Here is a 22,101-nt window from a genome sequence, read left to right on the forward strand (position 1 = left end):
GAAGTGAATAATCACAATCTCTTCAATAGTAATTTCCTTACGATAAGATACACATAATGTTTTAATACCTATTTCTTTAAATTAACTGATAAAGTATAGTGTCACACGTACGATAAGCTCACCGATTGCGCGAAATGCCAATTTCAAGTACCGTAAGAACCTTTGGGAATCCGTGAGAACCTTTCGTCATCGGTTTCTTGTCGAGTAAACCGGTAATGGAATCGAATTGCAGGTATCGGTAGGTGTCTACGGAGTTTTCAACTAATATCGTGGAGCTGGACTGGCCAGTCTGAGATTCGTTCTCGTGAAAGGACGTTCATGTATATTCATGCATGAAGCTGGGATTTTTATGACTCTCGGCTCATGCGAAACCAAGTGCCAAAAGATCCGATGGCGATGATGTCAATGAACGCTGACATTATTTTGATGCCTCATGAGACGTAAGCTAAACTCTCAAAATGTGAAATCAAGTGCCAAAAGATCTAATGGCGATGATGTCAATGAACACTGACATCATTTCGGTGTCTCATGAGACGTAAGCGAGTCTCTCGAAATGTGAAACCAAGTGTCAAAAGATCCGATGTCGATGATGTCAATGAACACTGGTGCGTCACGAGTCGTAAGCTAGTCTCTCGAAATGCGAAATCAAGTGCCAAAAGATCCGATGTCGATGATGTCAATGAACGCTGACATCATTTCAGTGCGTCACGAGACGTAACCTAGAGTCTCGAAATACGGAATTCGCAGAGAAGCAGAGAATCTTGGTCACGGTATACCATTTTTACAAGTATCCGCAACAGATATTAAGAAACGTTTCGTATAAAAGATATTCGTGATGGTATTCTGAACAACTTTTGTCTGAACAAGTTTTCTTTAAAATAAGTTCCAAGCTCAAGTTTAGCCTCATAAGTCACACTTGTTATTGAAGAGACGAAGACGGGCTCCATAATCTGTTCAACATATATGTGTTATAAATCCTAATTTACACCTATATCGTTAGAAAATAATCAAAATGTTTCTTACAAAGGGTGCTCGTAGCAGTATTTTGAACAATATTTGTTTGAAAAAATTTCCTCAGAAATAAGTTCCAAGCTTAAGTTTACCTTCGCAAGTTGAGCTTGTTCTGATCCAAAAAAAGGAGACCAACACCGTAATCTGTTCAACATATATCTGATATAAGAAGTGGCTTACACCCATAACATTATCAGATACAGCAAAATGTTTTCTACAAAAAATGCTCTCCATAGTATTCCCAATAATATTCGTCAGAACAATTTTTCTTCAAAATAAGTTTCAAGCTCGAGTTTAGCCGTGTAAGTTGAGCTTGCCGCGAGCCAAGAGGAGGAGACAAGTTCTATAATCGAACGATTCTCGGATATGAATCTTCATTTTTACTCGTCTTGGTAACAGATACAAAAAAATGTGTCATACAAAAAATTCTTGATATAATATTTCGAACAAGTTTCTTCTGAAGTATTTTTCTCCAAATTGAGTCCCAAGCTCCAGTTTGGATTCGCAAGTCGAACTTGTAGCAACCAAGAGAGGCAGTTGTGGCGGGCCCCGTATTCCGGTGAACGTGGCTCCTCCAGGATTGGTCAACGCGTCGATAGCTTCGAGAATGTCAACCTCTCGAGTACCGTTCTTCCTGACTCGTCTCGGGAATGTCGCAATTTTTTCCTCCCTTACCGCTTCTCCGTGCTCGACGAACCTCCCTTGACATTCGCCTCGGCCGCAGTTAAGAGAAGAGACTTCCGGGGGCAAGTTTCCACTTACATCCCAGATGTGCTTCTCCTTCCTTCTCACACCCGTAGGACCTTGAATTTGCATTTTACCTTCTAATCCATACTTTACTCAACAGATATATACAGATTTAATATTCCCATGTGTATCCCAGATGCGCTTTTCTTTTCTTCATCTTATCTCTGTAAGACTTCACAATTGCATATGTTACTTTCAACCCTATATATTATTCAATTATACACATATTTCATGATTATATGCATAAAACGTTTCCACTCACACTCAAGATACGCTTTGATTTTGTTTTTATAAATCTGTAAAAATTTACAGGATGCACTTTACCTCGTCTTTCATACTTAAACAAATTTCGTGATTACGTAAAAAGTTGCCACTTGCATACAAGATGCGCTTTTCTTTCACTTTTTTTTATATTTGTAAGGTATTGTAATTGGATTTTATCTCTTACTTCATACTTTGTTGAAATAAACAGATTTAAGGTGATATGAAAGTGTGACATATACGTACCAAAAAGTCAAAATATTTATAAAACTTTTCTCCAAACTGGGTGCACCGAATTATCTGAAACTTTAACCCGTGATTATGGAGGCTATAAGGAACTGCGCTGCCCGTAAAATTTCATTTTTCGAAGAAAAATATCTTTTTTTGCTTCTTGTCCGAGATAAGTGCAAAATGTTTTTCGAAAAATGGAATTTCACGAGAGCGCGTTTTTCCTTAGAGCCTCCATAATCACGTGTTAAAGTTTCAGATAATTCGGTGCACCCAGTTTGGAGAAAAGTTTTATAAATATGTTGACTTTTTGGTACGTATATATCACACTTTCATATCAGCTTAAGGTGAAGTAATACACGTCGAGGAACTTGATCGACGTCGATTCATTCACCTTAATGTGTTCACGTGCACTTAGATGCGTTTTTTTCGTTTTCCTTACACCTGTAAGACCTTATAATTGCACTTTTCCTCCTATACCATATTTTACTCAATTATACAGATTCCATGATGATATGAAAAGATTTCACGTGCATCCCAGATGTATTTCCTTACGCACTTAGATGCGCTTTTTTCGTTTTTCTTACACCTGTAAGACCTTATAATTACACTTTTCCTCCTATACCATATTTTACTCAATTATACAGATTCCATGATGATATGAAAAGATTTCACGTGCATCCCAGATGTATTTCCTTACGCACTTAGATGCACTTTTTTCGTTTTCCTTACACCTGTAAGACCTTACAATTGCACTTTTCCTCCTATACCATATTTTACTCAATTATACAGATTCCATGATTATATGAAAAGTTTTCACATGCATCCCAGATGCATTTCCTTTCCCCCCTTCTTATACTTAATAGATCTTGCAACTGCCGATTGCTTGGTGTTCCACTTCACTTAATTGTGCAACAGATCTCATAATTATATAAAAAGTTCCCACATACGTCCCAGGTGTACTTTTCTTTCGTTCATATTACACTTATAAGACCCTGCAAATTAATTTCACCTCTTCCACCATACTTTACTCAATTATACATATTCCATGGCGCACAAAAAATAGTCGTGTATATCCTAGATAGACTTCTCGTTCACTCACCTTATGCCCGTAACACTCCACAATTGTCTTTTTCTTCTCACCTCATATTTTACTCAATTATACAAATTTGATGGTTGGATAAAAAGCTTTTACTCACATCCCAGATCTACTTTTCACTTTTTTCTCCTGTACGATCCTGGAATTGCAAAGTGCTTCTTATCCCATTATACTTCCTGAACTGTAAAGGTTTCATGCTGAAGTAAAAAATATTATAAACTATTATTAACAAAAATATTATCGTTATTAAGATGATGCGAAAGACGCTGAGAAATTTAATCGAGGTCGATAAAATAAAATTCATCTGTACCCTTTTTGGTGGTAAATTAAATATTTAAGAGGTAACATAAGTTGGCGCATCTCGTTAGCGACATTTATAATCATGTAGAATTCTTTTAGAGTCTACGTTGAAAATTATACGAACTAAAGCATTCCATATGTCATTTCAATAAAGACATGATGAAGAGATCGACGTAAAACTGTCGAAATCTCGTGAATTCATTATTCTAACGACTGTTTAGGACCAACGTCGCCATCTGTGACGTTTAGCTGCAACTAAATTTTTGCTCTTAAACCACGTGTTAGCCCCGAGACAAGCCAGCATTCTCTTGCAATCGTTGGTGAAAGTATTTTCCATATTTTACCATCTGATTCTGTAATATTCCATTTCTACGGTATTCTAAATTGTTCGAGCTAGGTCCTGAAACTCTTCATTCTCGATTCTAAACCTCCAAGAAGCGTAAAACATCAAAAACGTGCCCGGACAACACCATGTTGGTTCTAATCCATGATAATTAAATTAATTTTATGATGAAAAATGAAATTTCATGAGTTTCAAGACCTTCCTTTATAGTCTCCCTATTCACGTTGTAACGTTGTAACGAATTGAAATTTCATACTTTAAAACGTGAATATGTAGACCCTAAGGTAGGTCCTGAAACTCGCAAAATTTCATTGTCTATAAATTATTTTTAAAATATCTGTAATCAAATTTGAAAAGAGTTGAAATTTCATGAGTTTCAGGACCTTCCTTATAGTCTCCCTATTCACGTTGTAAAGTTTCAAACTATTCGGTAAACCGAGTTGGGAGAAAAGTTTTATAAACAAAACCTCTTCGACGCCACTTTCACATCACCTTAAGGGGATGTGAAAGTGGCATCCGAAAGCTCAATCGTTCATAAAACTTTTCTACGAACTGGGTGTCTCAAATCGTTTCATACTTTAAAACGTGAATATGGAGACCCTAAGGTAGGTCCTGAAACTCGCAAAATTTCATTGTCTATAAATTATTTTTAAAATATCTGTAATCAAATTTGAAAAGAGTTGAAATTTCATGAGTTTCAGGACCTTCCTTATAGTCTCCCTATTCACGTTGTAACGTTTCAAACTATTTGGTAAACCAAGTTGGGTGAAAAGTTTTATAAACAAAACCTCTTCGACGCCACTTTGACATCACCTTAATATATATATAGGCTGACTCTTCCATATCACCCCTTAATTCGTATATTAATCGTTCTGTTTCGTTGTTTTGCAATTTCCAGGAGTGTTCGCCATTCAAAGTCAGCGAACCTCGTCAAGGACCTCACAGGACATTGTTTTGAGCTCAAGTGCCTATTCCTCGCCGGAAAGGACGCAGGAAATGCTTCAAGGAGGTTCCCGGGATTTTCAGAGGACATTCCCAGCTTTGCATTTAGAGGCGTCGAGGGATAACTCGCAGAATGAAGAAATTCCCCTCGCCTCGAAAAGGATTTATTTCAAGGAGTCCATAGACGACCTCACGTCTTCCAAACACATGGATCACCTCGAAGGGAACAATATCGAAGTCAGGCCGGGCGAATATTATCGGTAATCTTCCCCAAAATTAAAAAGAAGAATCATTTCCTTTGATAATTAATAATCAAACGATACAGCGATTGAACAATTTCGGAGACAGCTTTTTGCGAATTTTTGGCCGGATAAGATAGGATCTGTATAGAAGTTTTTCGAAATTTAATGTAATTAATGTATAGTTATTACGGTCTCATTTTGAAAAGTAGATCACTCTGTTGAAAATATTTTTACAAATATCATATGTTATTGGTCTTCATAGTTATACTAAAATTACATATTTGGTATAATGATTTACATTACGATGTGATGTTTGTAAATTAATGATCAAGTTTACATATGCACATAAATACATCTTCGAGTTTTCGAGATCGGGAGTTCGATGTATCGAAGATCGAGAGTATAATGGTATATAGGACCTGAATGTAATTTCCGATACGTCTCATGAATTAATTACGCTGGTTTAATATTGTACTTGTGGGAGAGAAAATATCATTGTTTCTATTGACATCAGAAATTCCTTATGTTTTATTTAGGATATTCTTTCTTTTGACAATTCTGTCGACTGGAGACGCTTCATACAAGTGTAAATTAATTTTTCTGACAGTTATACAATCTCGGTTCAAGTCATACACTCCCTGAGATTAATTATAATCATAAAGCAAATTTTTTTTATAAATCTTAAACAGAAATATTGAAAGATTTCTCTTACCTCTTTTTCTAAGAAATGTATTAATACATGTTTAATTTTCTGATTAATTTCAGGAGCATCATNCATGAGCATCGTCCCAACGAAAAGCGAAACCATGTCAGGGAAGATCATCTTTTTTTTAAAGAAATATATTAATACATGTATCATTTTCTGATTAATTTCAGGCGCATCGTACCAACGAAAAGCGAAACCATGTCGGGGGAAGATCATCTCTTTTATCAATGAATTATATTATAGTTATTGAAAGATATGAAAGATCATCTCCTTTTTCTATTGAAATATACTAATACGTGTACAACCTCCTGCTTAATTTCAGGAGCATCGTACCGACGAAAAGCGAAACCATGTCGGGGGAAGATCAAGGGGCTCCGCAGGAAAAGAACTCCTCGACGGGGCCCCAGCATCCGTTGGACCTGTACAATCGATCTCCGCAACACGTTCGATTTTTGAGTACCCCGAGACAAAGTCGACAAGAGATCCCCAGGATCTATAGCGATCACGCTCCTCCTCCGGTCCTGCAAACGGTCTCACCAGGGCGCCAAGCGAATCCTGACATCCAGGACATCATCACGAGCATCGTCAATTTGCTCCACGGAAACGTCAACGTTGTTGCTAACACTGCCAGACCTTTAAGGCCCATCCAACCCACGAGGCACGGCCAAATGAATTATTAAATCATTTTATTCTCATTAAATTATTACAAAACGAACGTAGATTTAAAATGATGCGAAAGTGGCAGAAAAGATGTCTCGTTTATGAAACTTTTCTCCAAACCGATCGTACCGAAACGTTTCACACTTGACAATGTGAATATGGAAGCCATAAAGAAGGTCCTGGCACCCATAAAATTGTAATTTTTTTTAATATTTGTTTATGAATGTTTTCAAAATTTTTTATAAAAGGTGAAATTTCATGTGTTTCAGGACTTACCTTAAGGCCTCCACGTTCACGTTGTAAAGCTTGAAACGATTCGGTACACCCGTTTCATACTTTAAAACATGAATATGGAAACCCTAAGGTAGGTTCTGAAACTCGCGAAATTTCATTTTTTATAAACCATTTTTAAAATACCTATAAACAAATTTAAAAAGAAATGAAATTTCATGAGTTTCAGGACCTTCCTTATAGTCTTCCTATTCACGTTGTAATGTTTTAAACTATTCTGTAAATCCAGTTGGGAGAAAAGTTTTATAAACAAAACCTCTTCGACACCACTTTCACATCATCTTAACAGAGATTTAGAGGACCATTTGTAAAGATTCCCGCCTAGCATACTATGTTACGGCGATATGAAATGCCATGATATGTAACGAAAGTTATTCAAAAGGGACATCGATATTATGTAACATCGCATTATTCCCGTACTGTAATATCGTTACAAATCTGTTAACATTGCAGTTATGTAACCTTATCGTAACACATAGTTTGGTACCGATATGTTATGTGTAGGTATGTCACATTATTCGTTTTACGACAATTTGTAGTAACATATATGTTACGTACATGTAGTAGCAACAATGTGTAGTCACACACATGTTAGTACATGCAGTAGCGACAATGTGTAGTAACATACACGTAACATGTATGTTACTACACATTGTTGTAAAACGAATAATGTAACATACCTACACATGACATATCGGTACCATGCTATGTGTTACGATAAAATTACATAACTGCAATGCTAACAGATTTGTAACGATATTACGATACGGTACTAATGCGATGTTACATAATTACGTACGTTACATTAACATGTATGTTACCCTACATGTCAGAAAGACGCATGTAACGGTTACATTGTTCTTCCGGAACTGTTTGGGGGTGTTGGTAAGAATTTTCTGGATTTCTTTTCATTTCGGAAAATTTTTATACACCTTTTCCTTTTCCAGAGGGATGTAGAATGGAAACTGAGTTGACAAGAATGTTGATTTAATGTTTTAGGATCAACAATAGGGGACCACCTAGGATAAACGATGTGCCTCCTTTGCCGCCGGATTTCGATACTCCTGGAATGAATCCGCCACCTCCGGTTGATCTACCTTATCCTTTCGAGAAGCCACCTGCACCTGACAGGCCTTCGGTGAATCAGCTTCCCCCTGAACGACCTGTTAGGCCTTTTCTAAACGGAGTTCCGATCCCGGAGCAGATCATTCCTCAAGGTAACAGGCCTTGGAATCGACCTCACAGGCCAGGTAAATATTATTTCATGATTCTTTCGTTACGGATATTTATATTTATGTTGAAGTCTTTTACAGTCTACGTTGAGAATTATACGAACTAACGCGTTCCATATGTCATTTCGGTAAAGTAATGATAAAAAGATCGATGTAAAATCGTCGAAATCTCGTGAATTCTTTATTCCAACGACTGTTTAGGACCAGCGTCGCCATCTGTGACGTTTAGCTAGAACTAAATTTTTGCTCTAAAGTGTTAGCCCCGAGACAAGCCAGGATTATCTTGCAATCGTTGGTGAAAGTATTTTCCATATATTCCCATCTGACTCCGTAATATTCAATTTCTATGGTATTATAAATTGTTCGAGCTAGGTCCTGGAACTCTTCATTTTCGATTCTAAGCCTCCAAGAAGCATAAAACCTGGAAAACGTGCCCGGGTCACGCCATATTGGTTCTAGCCCACAATAAATAAATACATTTTTTATGAAAAATGGAATGTGATGAGTTTTAGGACCTACTTCAGGGCCTCCATATTTCTATGGTAAAATTTTTATCGAATCGATACCCCCAATTCGAAGATTATTTCCCCCTACGATTTGACTTTTCAGATACACATAGGCTCTCTCTTTCATATCATCTTAATATTATTCTAAGTTCATCAAAAAGTCAAAATTCGCTGCACGACCGCCACGCCCATTGGAACTGAAACTTCTAAGTTACAAAGAATTATCAAATACTAATTACCCTTATTCCTTAAAAATTCTCTGAAACGATGCGAATTTTTATTTGATTTAGATTGAGAGACATTCGAATTTTAGAGACCTGAAAAGCTCTTGAACCCTTTAAGAACTACGATTAAAATTACATTATTCCTTTAAAATTCTCTGAAACGATGGGCTAAGTCAAAATGAATTTTCACAGATCTGGACGAATGTGCCTCTTCGGAGTTGAATGATTGCCACTCCTCGGCAGCTTGCACGAATACCTGGGGTGGATTTACTTGCACATGTAATCCTGGATTAAAGGACCCTCACAAGGACGATCCCACTGAGGCAGGCAGGACCTGCCTCTCCTGTCCATCGAGTCATTGTAAAAATAGAGGGAAATGCTCGTATCAGGGTGACCAGATGTACTGCACGTAAGTTGGAAACGTTGACGGTAATTCTTTTCTTCTTTATCTAAAATTACCTCCACTTTTCAAATCTCAAGGATTAAGGTGAAGTGAAGCTCCCCTCAAATCAATCGATTCAAATAAGACACTTTTTTTTTAAGACTATTGGATAGAACTGTCCGAAACCGTGACACATGACTCGTGAGCACTTTGGAATTATCCTAACACTTTCAAAATTTTGATTTTTGAAACAAATTTTTTAAATTAGCCCAGACCAGAACCGGGCCCTCATATTTCGATTGATATCCAATTATTGAAGGCTCTAATATAAGAAACGAAATGGTCAGGACAATTGTACAACAATTTAGAACACTCCGGTAATCGAGAAACTCGCATTTGAACGGGATAAAGGCAAAAAATGTGCCTTATGCGCTGCTATGCTAAAACGATGGTAATATGAGGTCTAGGAATGAAAATTTAGTTGACCTGGAAATTACAGATGGCGCAGAGGGTCCCTCTGCAGTCAATTAGGGCCTCCGAAACCATGAATCCAGAGGATTTCTGGAGTCTTACTTCAATTTCTTTATAATTATTGTACCAAAACGACAGGTGGAGTATACCATTTAGTGCAATACCTAATATAATTCCACGTAGCTGTCACATATATAAAATGAAATTCGGCAATATAGGTATTTAGAAAAATCTTTTTTACCGCCGTCGATCAAGTTCCTCGACGTGTTTCACTTCACCTTAATTCTAAGCTCGTGTAACGTCAAATGAATCCTATTTTCTGTGTTAATTATCAGGTGTACCGGACATTATTACGGAGCTCAATGTCAGCTGGATGGAGAGGTTTTGGGAGTTGGAATTGGCGTGACAATTGTGTCGCTCATTGTCATTCCATTGACAGTGATTTGTTTGGTGATGTGGCGGTAAAGTATCTCGTTAAACTACTCGTATAAACGCTAAGATCACGTTGGCTTCTTAAAAGTTATTGTTAATTACCATTTTAGCCGGCGTTGGATACGCGAGCAAAAGATGGAGGAGTCCACAGTTTATAGGTACATGCAAGGTGCAATGCCCGGGACGATTCCTGGTGAGTAGAAAATGGAAATTAATATTACATCTTTGTTAATTTACTTGGAATTATTTTAGACATTCTTTTCAATATTTGCGCCTTTTTAAAGGAACTTTGGCGAGGGTCGGTTCAGTCGGGACACTTACTTCTGTGAAACAAGGTCCGCCTTCGAACTTACTCCTTTGGGGACACATCGCGGATCACATGGCAGCTGCAAATCTGTATGCAGTAAGTATAAACAATAATTAATTATTCCCGTCACTTAGTCCTAAATGAATAATTTTTCCCAGAGGAGAATTCATTAAAAGTGCGACTAACATGTTAGATGCGAACCGAACGAGCGTAAATTAATGCAGATTAATAATCTTAGGTCCTTACCCAGACAGCATACGTAAAGTATTCATAGAATGTAGAAAAGAAGCTGGAAAATATTTCTCATGTATATTCGACATCGGAATGATATTTCAAGTACAATATTAGATTATGTACGTTTGATAATGTTTCCCAGATACAGTCAAAATATTTAATGTTTTATAAATATGTATNTTTCCATATATTCCCATCTGACTCCGTAATATTCAATTTCTATGGTATTATAAATTGTTCGAGCTAGGTCCTGGAACTCTTCATTTTCGATTCTAAGCCTCCAAGAAGCATAAAACCTGGAAAACGTGCCCGGGTCACGCCATATTGGTTCTAACCCACGATAAATAAATACATTTTTTATGAAAAATGAAATGTGATGAGTTTCAGGACCAACTTTAGGGCCAGCATATTGCCGTGGTAAAATTTGAATCGAATCGATACCCGCAATTCGGAGAATACTTTCCTCAACAATATGATTTCTTAGATATACCACAACAGTTTAGGACCAACGTCGCCATCTGTGACGTGTAGCTGGAACTAAATTTTTGCTCTAAAAACATGCGTTAGCCCCGAGACAAGCCAGGATTCTCTTGTAATCGTTGGTAAAAGTATTTTCCATATTTTCCCGTCTGACTCCGTAATATTCAATTTATACGGTATTCTAAATTGTTCGAGCTAGGTCCTGAAACTCTTCATTTTCGATTCTAAGCCTCCAAGAAGCGTAAAACCTGGAAAACGTGCCCGGGCCACGCCATATTGGTTCTAGCTCACGATAAATAAATACATTTTTTATGAAAAATAAAATGTGATGAGTTTCAGGACCTACTTTAGGGCCTGCATATTCGCGTGGTAAAATTTGAATCGAATCGATACCCGCAATTCGGAGAATACTTTCCCCAACAATTTGACCTCTCAGATATACATAGGCTGACTATTTCTTATCACCTTAACGCCTTTGACGAGATATTGCAAATGAGGCAACGTCGTTGGAGACCTGTATATTTACAACTATGTACGAAAAATGGAGAGAAACGTCTGAAAAGAAATTGCTAATTATTTTAAAGCTCCAGAAATCTTTCAGTGTTATCTAGTAAGGTCAGTAGTGGGTCGCAAGATATCACGTCTAGGTGACGAAAGGGTCAAGAGTCAATCCTGTTATCAAAAGTTCCGACTAAAATCCGCTAAATCAATTTTTCCATAAAGAAGAGATTAATCAATTGATCGTTGTTATTAAATTTTTCAGGTGCCACTCGAAGACCAATTCCACCTTACAAGCCGTTACCTCCGATGGATTCGGCTCTATTCCACGAAAAAGAGTACCCAGAGAATCAAAAGCACCCAGAAAAGCCACATTCTGGATCCAAGCCTCCTTCGGAACCAAAGCCGGAAGTCCCGAGTACCGAACAAGATTCCGGAAACAAGGAAAACATCGAGGGCGATTCTCACCACAACGTCGGCACGAGACTTCCGGAAAAGGAGGTGACAACTGCGTCGCAAACACCGGAAGCAACGAAGACCTCCGAAGAAGTCCCCGAGACCATGAAAACGAGCGAGAAGAGGCCGGAAGAGACCACGAAGAAGCCGCAGAAGTATCAGCCCCCGCTGAAGGAGAACAAAGTCATCCCCGAAGACACCCTGATCCTCGGTTCCACTCCCCAGTCCTTCTCAATTCCAAATTCGGGATCCGGTACCTCGAAACCGAGCCAAAACAAGGAACAAGGACTACCAAAGCCCGCAACACCTTCACCAGGTCCTGCGGAGACGAAGACAAAGCTGAAGATCAACGAAGCTCAGGTTGAACCTTCGCGACCTGGTGGAGGCGCCGAAAGTGATGGCCATTCAAACAAGCCGGATGTTCCTGAGATCACTCCTCAGACCACTTCTCAGACCACGAAGATCATTTCTCAGATCACTTTGAACGTGGAAACTAGCTCCTCGGTTCATGTCATAGAACCTACCCCTTCTATTGGGGTGCATTTCCAGAGTACCACCGAAGTTAATCCTACGGTGGTGCTTCTGGAGAACCAAGGAACCTCGAAGTCGACCACTGCCACTTCGATTGATCTGGAGCCCAGCAAACCGGCAATGGACGGCTCGGAAAAATCGACTTCGATTCCCACGGATGTCTTATCTTCCGGCACTTCGACTTCGACGAAAATCACCACCTTGCCTGACAGTACTGTCAGGCAGGATTTGACGTCTACTGTCATGAAGACCAAGAGCACTGGTACGTCGCCTATCTGAAATCTTGTCTAGCACTAATGTTTCAGTGACGGTTCTTCGAGATAGTTGAAACCTTATACATTTTTATTCACGTTTAATTAAATTCAATTGAATGTATTGGGGAGGTTGAAAAGTCTTGCGGCACTTACAGGATAGGTTTTAAATTAATTTTTATATATCGAGTTACAACTACGGTTAAGGTGATATGAAAGTGTCATATACACTGTTATGCCGTGAGGTATTTGTCTTTTCGAGGAATCACGACCATTTTATACTATTAAACTTTCACAATTAATCCTTTATTAATTTTCACGCCGAATACTATTGATTCATACGACGTTTATTTTTATATATTATTATATTAAATTTATTTTTATATATCCAGTTACAACAACGGTTAAGGTGATATGAAAGTGTCATATATACTGTTATGCCGTGAGGTATTTGTCTCTTTGAGGAATCACGACAATTTTATACTACTAAACATTCACACTTAATCCTTTATTAATTTTCACGCCGAATACTATTGGTTCATACGACGTTTCGATTCAGATAGACAGTTACAACTGACGCTCCTCAGGAGCCGAGAGAGCAGGGCTAAGGATAAGACAAAGGGTATTCCTGTTGCGAGATACAATTTTGCTGACATAGAACTAACGCTGCGAAGCGGTGTCCATCAATGTTCCCAGGGTGCGGCGAGTGGTAAAAGATTAAAAGGGAGTCATAATGTTAGGGTATAACAATACATACCAAAACGTGAAAAAATATTTATAATACTTCTGCTTCAAATTGGGTGTACCGAATCGTTCGGAACTTCATCACGAGATTACGGAGCCCCATAAGAAGAACGCGATACTCGTGACATTTCAATTTTCGAAAATAAATTTGCATTTATCTCGGACAAGAGCCAAAGAAAGAAGACTCTTTTTTCCAACAATGAAATTTCACGAACATCGCGTTTTTTCTTAGGGCCTCCATAATCACGTGTTTAAAGTTAAGATAATTCGATGCACCTAGTTTAGAGAAAACTTTAATTATTTTCACGTTTTGATATATATAATGACCCTTTCATATCACCTTAATCCCACCAAGCACACTATATTATAGTTATATAACACGGTAATAGTGTAATATATCTAACGAAAGTTATTGAAAAGATACATTGATATTATATGATATGTAATTATTAACGTTCCGTTGTCGATTGGTATTATAATTATATATTGCTAGCTTACCCTCCGGCTTTGAATGGGAGCTAAAAAAAACGCTCGCATTGCCGACTTTTTATAGATTTGCTTCATTGAAATTGTCATCGTTGTCTCCTTCTTATCATAGATTGCCCGGATCCGTATCGCATTTGTTTATCATTTCGATTGCACAGGTATTAAACAATATTTCAATTTTTTTTTTCATCATCTCCACTACCACATTTCTGAGTCGGCGGTGCGATGGCGACATTTTTATGAGCATTAATGATGAAGATTACGGAATTAATTGACATTTTTATTTGTCAGTAAGCTTCCCGAAGTGATAGAGCGATAAAACCAAACATATGTCCCTTGCAAGATAATAAGGAAGACATCCATAAAAATCCGATCAAGATTGGCCCACTCGTTTTCGAGATTATCTCAAAAACATGAACAAACTTTCCCTCTGTATAATATTAGTATATAGTGTAAATTAACCTAACACATAATATGGCACCGATATATTATACGTATGTTACATTATCTGTTTTTAACAATGTTATATACCTGCATAGGAGATGGTAATATAATTTTTACGTACAACGGTGGACATGAATGCCTCCCCTGCAGATACGGCATCGCCTGTGCAGGATGGGAGGGCATTGATGTCTCCCAGTGTACAATGGCGGACATAAATGCCTCCCCTGCAGATACGGCATCGCCTGTGCAGGATGGGAGGGCATTGATGTCTCCCAGTGTATATGTAACATATATGTTACGTTACATGTTACAAAGACATATGTGACTGTAAAATTGTTGTTACAGAACTGTGTTTGATGGGATGATATATTGCTTAATATATCATCTGTAATGACTTATGGGATGCCTCTCCATAAGTTTTTGTCAAAATCTAGAAATAAAAGCGTAGAGGGCTTTTCAACCAACCCAATAGATGCCTAGTGTTGGTAGAGTTGAATTTTGTTTTATGTTTGGAACTTTTAGTAAATTTTAATCATTCTTTAGCGCGCCCTGAAGATTACCCTTATCGGCCAAGACCAGGAATCGTGCTGGATGACACTCTGGATTATAATGGTTCCCAAGGACTGGCCACTCATAGACCATATCCTGCGACCAGATATCCCCAAATTGGTGATATCTTCGATGTGACGGTTTCAGCAATTCAAGGACCCGGTGGCGGAACTTCAGGTTAGTTTATAAATAAATATTATNTTTCCATATATTCCCATCTGACTCCGTAATATTCAATTTCTATGGTATTATAAATTGTTCGAGCTAGGTCCTGGAACTCTTCATTTTCGATTCTAAGATATCTTCGATGTGACGGTTTCAGCAATTCAAGGACCCGGTGGCGGAACTTCAGGTTAGTTTATAAATAAATAATAAAAAGATCGACTACTTCAACGGGTGCAATACAGAATTGAAGGCGATTTCTTTGTCAATAAAAAGAATGTAATAAGTAATAAATGAGGAGGGTCTGAAAGGGCATTAAATACGATTTTCAGAGAGCGTCAGAGTGCCTATCAACCCTGGAGGAAGTGACGTCATCTTGACATCGGCCGTTGAGGGTCAAGGATTCGTTAGTATAGACGGAAAGAGAACTTATTTGAATTTATTCGATAATACCGATTCAACTACCGAACCAACTCGTCCTCACATCCAGCCAACCAGGACGCACGGTCCGATACTCGGTACTGGGTAAGTATAATCAATTGAAAAAACATAGTTAATTAATATTAAGGTGAAGAGAAACATGGCGAGAAACTTGATCGACGTCGGTAAAAAAGGTTCTTCTAAATACTTACCTTGCCGACGTTCGTTTTTATATTAACAGCTGTGTCGAATTATATAGGGTATTGTACTAAATGGCATACTCCATATATCGTTTTCGTACAATAATTATAAAGAAATCGAAGTAAAACTCCAGAAATCCCCTAGATTCATGATTTCTGAGGCCCTAATTGACGGCAGAGGGACCCCCTGCGCCATCTGTGATTTCCGTGCCAACTAAATTTTCACTTCGAGTCCTTATATTCCCATCGCTTTAGCATAGAAGCGTATAAGACACTTTTTTGCCTTTATCCCGTTCAAATGCGAGTTTCTCAATTACCAGAGTGTTCTAAATTGTCGTACAATTGTCCTGACCCTTTCGTTTCTCATATTAGAGCCTTCAATAATTGTACATCGATCGAAATATGAGAGTTCGACGCCATTTTGGTTCTGTTCTGGGCTAAGTTAAACAATTTTGTTTGCAAAATCCAAATTTTGAAAGTGTCAGGATAATTCCTAGGTGCTCACGAGTCATGTGTCAAAGTTTCGGACAATTCTGTCTAATACCCTTAAAAAAAAGTGTCTTATTCGAATCGACTAATTTGAGGAGGGTTTCACTTCACCTTAATGTTTTACGATAGTATACAGGCAGGTAAATCTAAACAGTACAAAGAGTCGTAAATGATTAGGAGTAACTCCATGGCTGAATTAAAATTAACTGGATAGAAAAACAGAGAGGATTAATAGAAAACTAGAAAATTACCCGTCACTGTCCGCGGCGGTTTTTAAAAAGTAAGCATTCGACCCTTTCGCTGTAAGTCGAACACGAGGCGATTTTCAAAATATCTATTTAATATATAAAATATTTTCCAATTGGAACCCGCCGAAAAAGCGTTACCTTTCTTTCGTGACACACATACGCGCAGAAACAGTGCTTTAGTAAAGATGGAAAAATGTGTACAATATGCCTAGATGAAAATTGACAAATTTAATATCGATAATGCTTTCTAATAAATTGTTCACTTCTTCCTAATTGCAGCTTTGCGGTGGCTCAACCAGATGCACCTGCAGTTCCCACACATCCGACAGTACCGAATAGAAGACCGACTTTCCACCGGAGACCCACTCAACCACCTGTACGAATTGACACTTGCATTGTCGGTGATACGAGTACTTGCGATTCGAGTCAACATGAAGCATGTGCAACAGTTCAAGGAGTTTCCGCATGTCATTGCAAGCCGGGATACGCGAGATTGCAGCATTATCTTCCCTGCAAAAGTCAGTTCCAAATTCATTTCTCGTGACTCTCCGGACATGAGGTTGAATTTCCTTCCCGCAGGCGCATTTCTCGTTAAACACCGAAGTGAAAGCATCTTTTTCAAAATTTCCGGGAATTTTTACATCCCGAGATATCAGACGAAAGTGTTGATTAATCGCGTTGAAGGAGAGATAAACACTATATGGGAAATGGGGGACATTGGTAGAATAAAAATTAAGATGAAAATATATTTAGGTGAAGTTCTTACGTAAAAGCATCCTTTTCAAAATTTTCGGGAATTCTTACATCCCGAGATATCAGACGAAAGTGTTATTAATCGGGTTAAAAGAGAGATAAACACTATATGGGAAATGGGGGACATTGGTAGAATAAAAATTAAGATGAAAATATATTTAGGTGAACTTCTTACGTAAAAGAATCTTTTTCAAAATTTCCGGGAATTTTTACATCCCGAGATGTTGGACGAAAGTGTTGAATAATCGGGTTGAAGAAGAGATAAACACTATATGTAAAATAGGGGATGTTGGTAGATTGAAAATTAAGATGAAAATATATTTACGTGAAGTTCTTACCGAGAAATGCGTTAAGGATTCCTCAGAAGAGAAATCCAGAAATGTTTGAGAATTTTAGTTCATGAGAATGGATTGTATGGGTGAAACGTTTTCAGAAATCATTAGCATCGTGGTGTCCATCAGGGTGGATAAGATTTACGAACGGAAGATAGTGTGGGACCGAGGGCTCGGTGATAAGGACTCCGAATCTTATCAGACTTTGGCGTACGAAGCCAACAGAGCGGTGAGATGATTATTAATAATTAAAAATTAATTCCGATATTTAATGAGATTCTATGTGCTGTTAATTTACATGATGAAGATGCACCTTCTGTCCATTTTCTCAGTGATAAGATTGCAAAAATACCCAAGTATGTAAGAAGTGTGCTGAAACCAATATCGCTTAATATAAATTATTAGTAAATAATTTGTTCCGTCCTTTGCAGATCGAGTCAGCCATGTCGATGACTCCATTTTCGGACGAGTATATGGGATCCTCGATTAATACCGTGTACCATGGCGACGTTAGCCAAGGTCAAGGTGGAGTCTTCGTGAATGCGACAATAAAGCTCACCTACGAGCCCAGAACTGCGAGGCCTGCTTTAGCTGGAGAACTGCAGAAACATCTTCTGGGAGTCATCCACAGAAGAAACAATAACATCGGAAAAAGTGTCCTTTACGTGGACAGTCCTACTGGATCGATCTCGAATCTGCAAGGTGATCCTTATCTATCCGGAATAAACAATTAAGATGATATGAAAGACGCTGAGAAATTTAATCAACGTCGATAAATTAAAATTCATCTATACCCTTTTTTATGGTAACGCCATTTTGAATACTCAAGTGTTACTCAACATTTACGTTTATATTGAAGTCTTTTACAGTCTAAGTTGAGAATTATACGAAATGAAGCGTTCCATATGTCATTTCGGTAAAGTAATGATGGAGAGATCGACGTAAAGCTGTCGAAATCCCGCGAATTCATTATTCTAACGACTGTTTAGGACCAACAAAGGTCGCCATCTGTGACGTTTAGCTAGAACTAAATTTTTGCTCTAAAGTGTTAGCCCCGAGACAAGCCAGGATTATCTTGCAATCGTTGGTGAAAGTATTTTCCATATATTCCCATCTGACTCCGTAATATTCAATTTCTATGGTATTATAAATTGTTCGAGCTAGGTCCTGGAACTCTTCATTTTCGATTCTAAGCCTCCAAGAAGCATAAAACCTGGAAAACGTGCCCGGGTCACGCCATATTGGTTCTAGCCCACAATAAATAAATACATTTTTTATGAAAAATGGAATGTGATGAGTTTTAGGACCTACTTCAGGGCCTCCATATTTCTATGGTAAAATTTTTATCGAATCGATACCCCCAATTCGAAGATTATTTCCCCCTACGATTTGACTTTTCAGATACACATAGGCTCTCTCTTTCATATCATCTTAATATTATTCTAAGTTCATCAAAAAGTCAAAATTCGCTGCACGACCGCCACGCCCATTGGAACTGAAACTTCTAAGTTACAAAGAATTATCAAATACTAATTACCCTTATTCCTTAAAAATTCTCTGAAACGATGCGAATTTTTATTTGATTTAGATTGAGAGACATTCGAATTTTAGAGACCTGAAAAGCTCTTGAACCCTTTAAGAACTACGATTAAAATTACATTATTCCTTTAAAATTCTCTGAAACGATGGGCTAAGTCAAAATGAATTTTCACAGATCTGGACGAATGTGCCTCTTCGGAGTTGAATGATTGCCACTCCTCGGCAGCTTGCACGAATACCTGGGGTGGATTTACTTGCACATGTAATCCTGGATTAAAGGACCCTCACAAGGACGATCCCACTGAGGCAGGCAGGACCTGCCTCTCCTGTCCATCGAGTCATTGTAAAAATAGAGGGAAATGCTCGTATCAGGGTGACCAGATGTACTGCACGTAAGTTGGAAACGTTGACGGTAATTCTTTTCTTCTTTATCTAAAATTACCTCCACTTTTCAAANATTTTGAATACACATACGTGGACCAATACTTTAAATTTATATTCCATGGGTGAGTACTTTATTTTTTGTAAAAGTAGGTGCTTACTTTTCAATGTTTCAATATTTGATCTCACCAAATGTTGACTCTAATTTAAAAGTAGAATACTGAAACATGAACCTTTTGTATTTTTACTTGTGTGGCAAAAAAATATCATTAAAAGCGCCGCTAAAAGTCAGATATGAGGAAGAGCCTTAGTCATTAGAAAGTATGGAGCAGAAGTTAATTGTTCTGATTTTTTTAGACGGAACCGATGGGTCCCACGCGACCGAATTCTGGGATTTATGGATATCCGCAGATGAACATTCATAGTACATTGCCCCCGGTACCATTGCCAAGACTTAAAGCACCACCAAGACCTAGACAAAGACACCAGGAGCTTGACAACTCTGATTCCGAACTCCAGGACAAAGATAGGGCTGATTTAATTCCCCAGAATAATGGTTTCCACGTTCCGAGACCGAAATCGAGATCCTCCGTGGCGGTAAGTGCAGAAAGAGGCATAAAAAGCTTCTTGGTGAGCCTCGTCAAAATTGATATCGTCGAGAAAAAATATTAAATAACGTATTAACACATTCGCGACCGGCAAATTTGTCCCGTTTTAAATACCGAGTACCGGCGAAAATAATGAATTTCTGAAACTGGTTGCCGCAAACTTGTATCGTTGAAGCAAGGATAAAAATGATGAAATTTGTGCGCCGCACCGGCTAACAATTAGTGAGCCAACTAAGCAGGACGTGATTCACGTCAGCGGCAATCAGGAATAGAACTTGAGAAGACGTGAATTCACGTCAGCGGTCGCGAATGTGTTAAATAAGAAGTAACAGGTAAGAAAGAAAATTCTGTAACATTAATGTGGATTTTCAGAATCAAAGTGGGATTTACTACGACGTGGATTACGACCAGAGCGATTCCCATCATTTATCAAAGAACAACATCCCACTGTCAACATATAGCACGTCGAGGCCGTACTACAGAACATAAGATTAAGGACGAGTCAAGAAATTAGAGATAACGAATGTCATGGGAAACCTACGAAGATTGTTCACACGAGTGGACGATAATTTCGAAGCGGTTTACAGGGACATTTTTATAAGCTATTGACTAGAACAGAAAGCGTCAATTTCGTGAAACTTCGGAAAAGCTCGACTAAGTTTGTATAAATTAAATGTCCACGGATTCTGGCCTACAGAAACGATTATCGGCGAGGTGAGGCTCTAAGAATGTTAAAGAGATTCTGACGATACTAAGATGACACTCGGAGATGCCAAAAAAACTTTGTAAACTATAACGGTGCCTCCTTGGTCCTAGCTTTATTGTTAATTTGCATCCCGGGTTGATAGGGAGTTAGGTCACTCTAGGAGGGACACTTCGACATCGACTGAAAAGATTATGCAACTCGCATAATTCAAGTCCTGAAAGTAAGATTAATTAACTGATCACTCAGGACGTGTTAATAAGGTACTTTTAGTAAGGTATTTTCTAGCTCACGACTAGTAAGACGCGAAAGACTAAACATATTAATTATTAATATTTATCGCGTGACAATGAGAAGGTTATGCACCAGCCTAAGTGCCTTTTTCTCGGTTATTTTATTTGTTTATCAGGAGGAAAATAATTATATTATAGCGGCAGGAACATGTTCGAATCTGCCTCCGGCGTAGTTAACGATTACGACCAGTTTTTAGGTGTAATGATAATTCGACTGTGGTGCACTGCGTTTTTACCTTGTACATGTTTTTTTCTTTCTTCGCCCATAACTTAGAGTACTCGTAATTACAAGAAATAAAATTGTTAAATTACTTCTTAATTTTTTAACGCATAAGGAATATTTCTAGACCTTTCTGAGGAGACATTAAGGAGCTCTCTTTGCTCGGTGAAGGCCTTTCGTGGGTTTGCGATCCTTAAGGTGAAATGAAACCCATCTCAAGTCAGTCGATTCGAATAAGTCACCTTTTTTTAAGGGTATTGGATCCGATCGAACCCTCCAAAATTTTTAAACATGACTTGCGATCACCTAAGAATTGTTCGGATACTTTCAACATTTGGATTTTGGAAAAAAAAATTGGCTCACTTAGCCTAGACCAGAACCAAAATGGCGATCAGTTCTTATATTTCGATCGATATACAATTATCGAAGGCTCCGATATAAAAAACGAATGTGTCAGAATAATTGTATAACGATTCAGAACACTAGTAATCGAGAAATTTACATTTAAACGGGATAAAGGCAAAAAAAGTGTCTTCTGTGTTAGAACGAAGAAAACAGGAGATCTCGAGGGAAAATTTAGTTGACAATAAAATCACAGATGGCGCAGGGTGGCAGTCTACAGTCAATTGGAGCATAAAAAATCATGAATCCATAGGATTCCTCGAGTTTCACTTTGATTTCTTTATAATTATTGTA

General features: G+C 38.1%; 1 protein-coding gene across 1 annotated transcript; it reads left to right on the plus strand.

Annotated features, from left to right (window-relative positions):
* Positions 1 to 4,887: 4,887 nt before the first annotated feature.
* On the plus strand, positions 4,888 to 20,696 carry LOC105702468 (the record flags this gene model as incomplete). Its single annotated transcript, XM_023432977.1, has 14 exons — positions 4,888 to 5,191; positions 6,202 to 6,537; positions 7,830 to 8,080; positions 11,862 to 12,845; positions 13,394 to 13,543; positions 15,052 to 15,234; positions 15,552 to 15,744; positions 16,856 to 17,094; positions 17,763 to 17,890; positions 18,093 to 18,363; positions 19,376 to 19,592; positions 19,798 to 19,819; positions 19,939 to 20,178; positions 20,562 to 20,696. Coding segments are annotated over 14 exons (3,635 nt in total), but the record flags the coding sequence as incomplete, so codon positions are not given.
* Positions 20,697 to 22,101: the final 1,405 nt, after the last annotated feature.

This window comes from Orussus abietinus, unplaced genomic scaffold (assembly GCF_000612105.2).
Source record: "Orussus abietinus isolate OABI.00-Male unplaced genomic scaffold, Oabi_2.0 scaffold510, whole genome shotgun sequence".
Classification (NCBI taxonomy): domain Eukaryota; kingdom Metazoa; phylum Arthropoda; class Insecta; order Hymenoptera; family Orussidae; genus Orussus; species Orussus abietinus.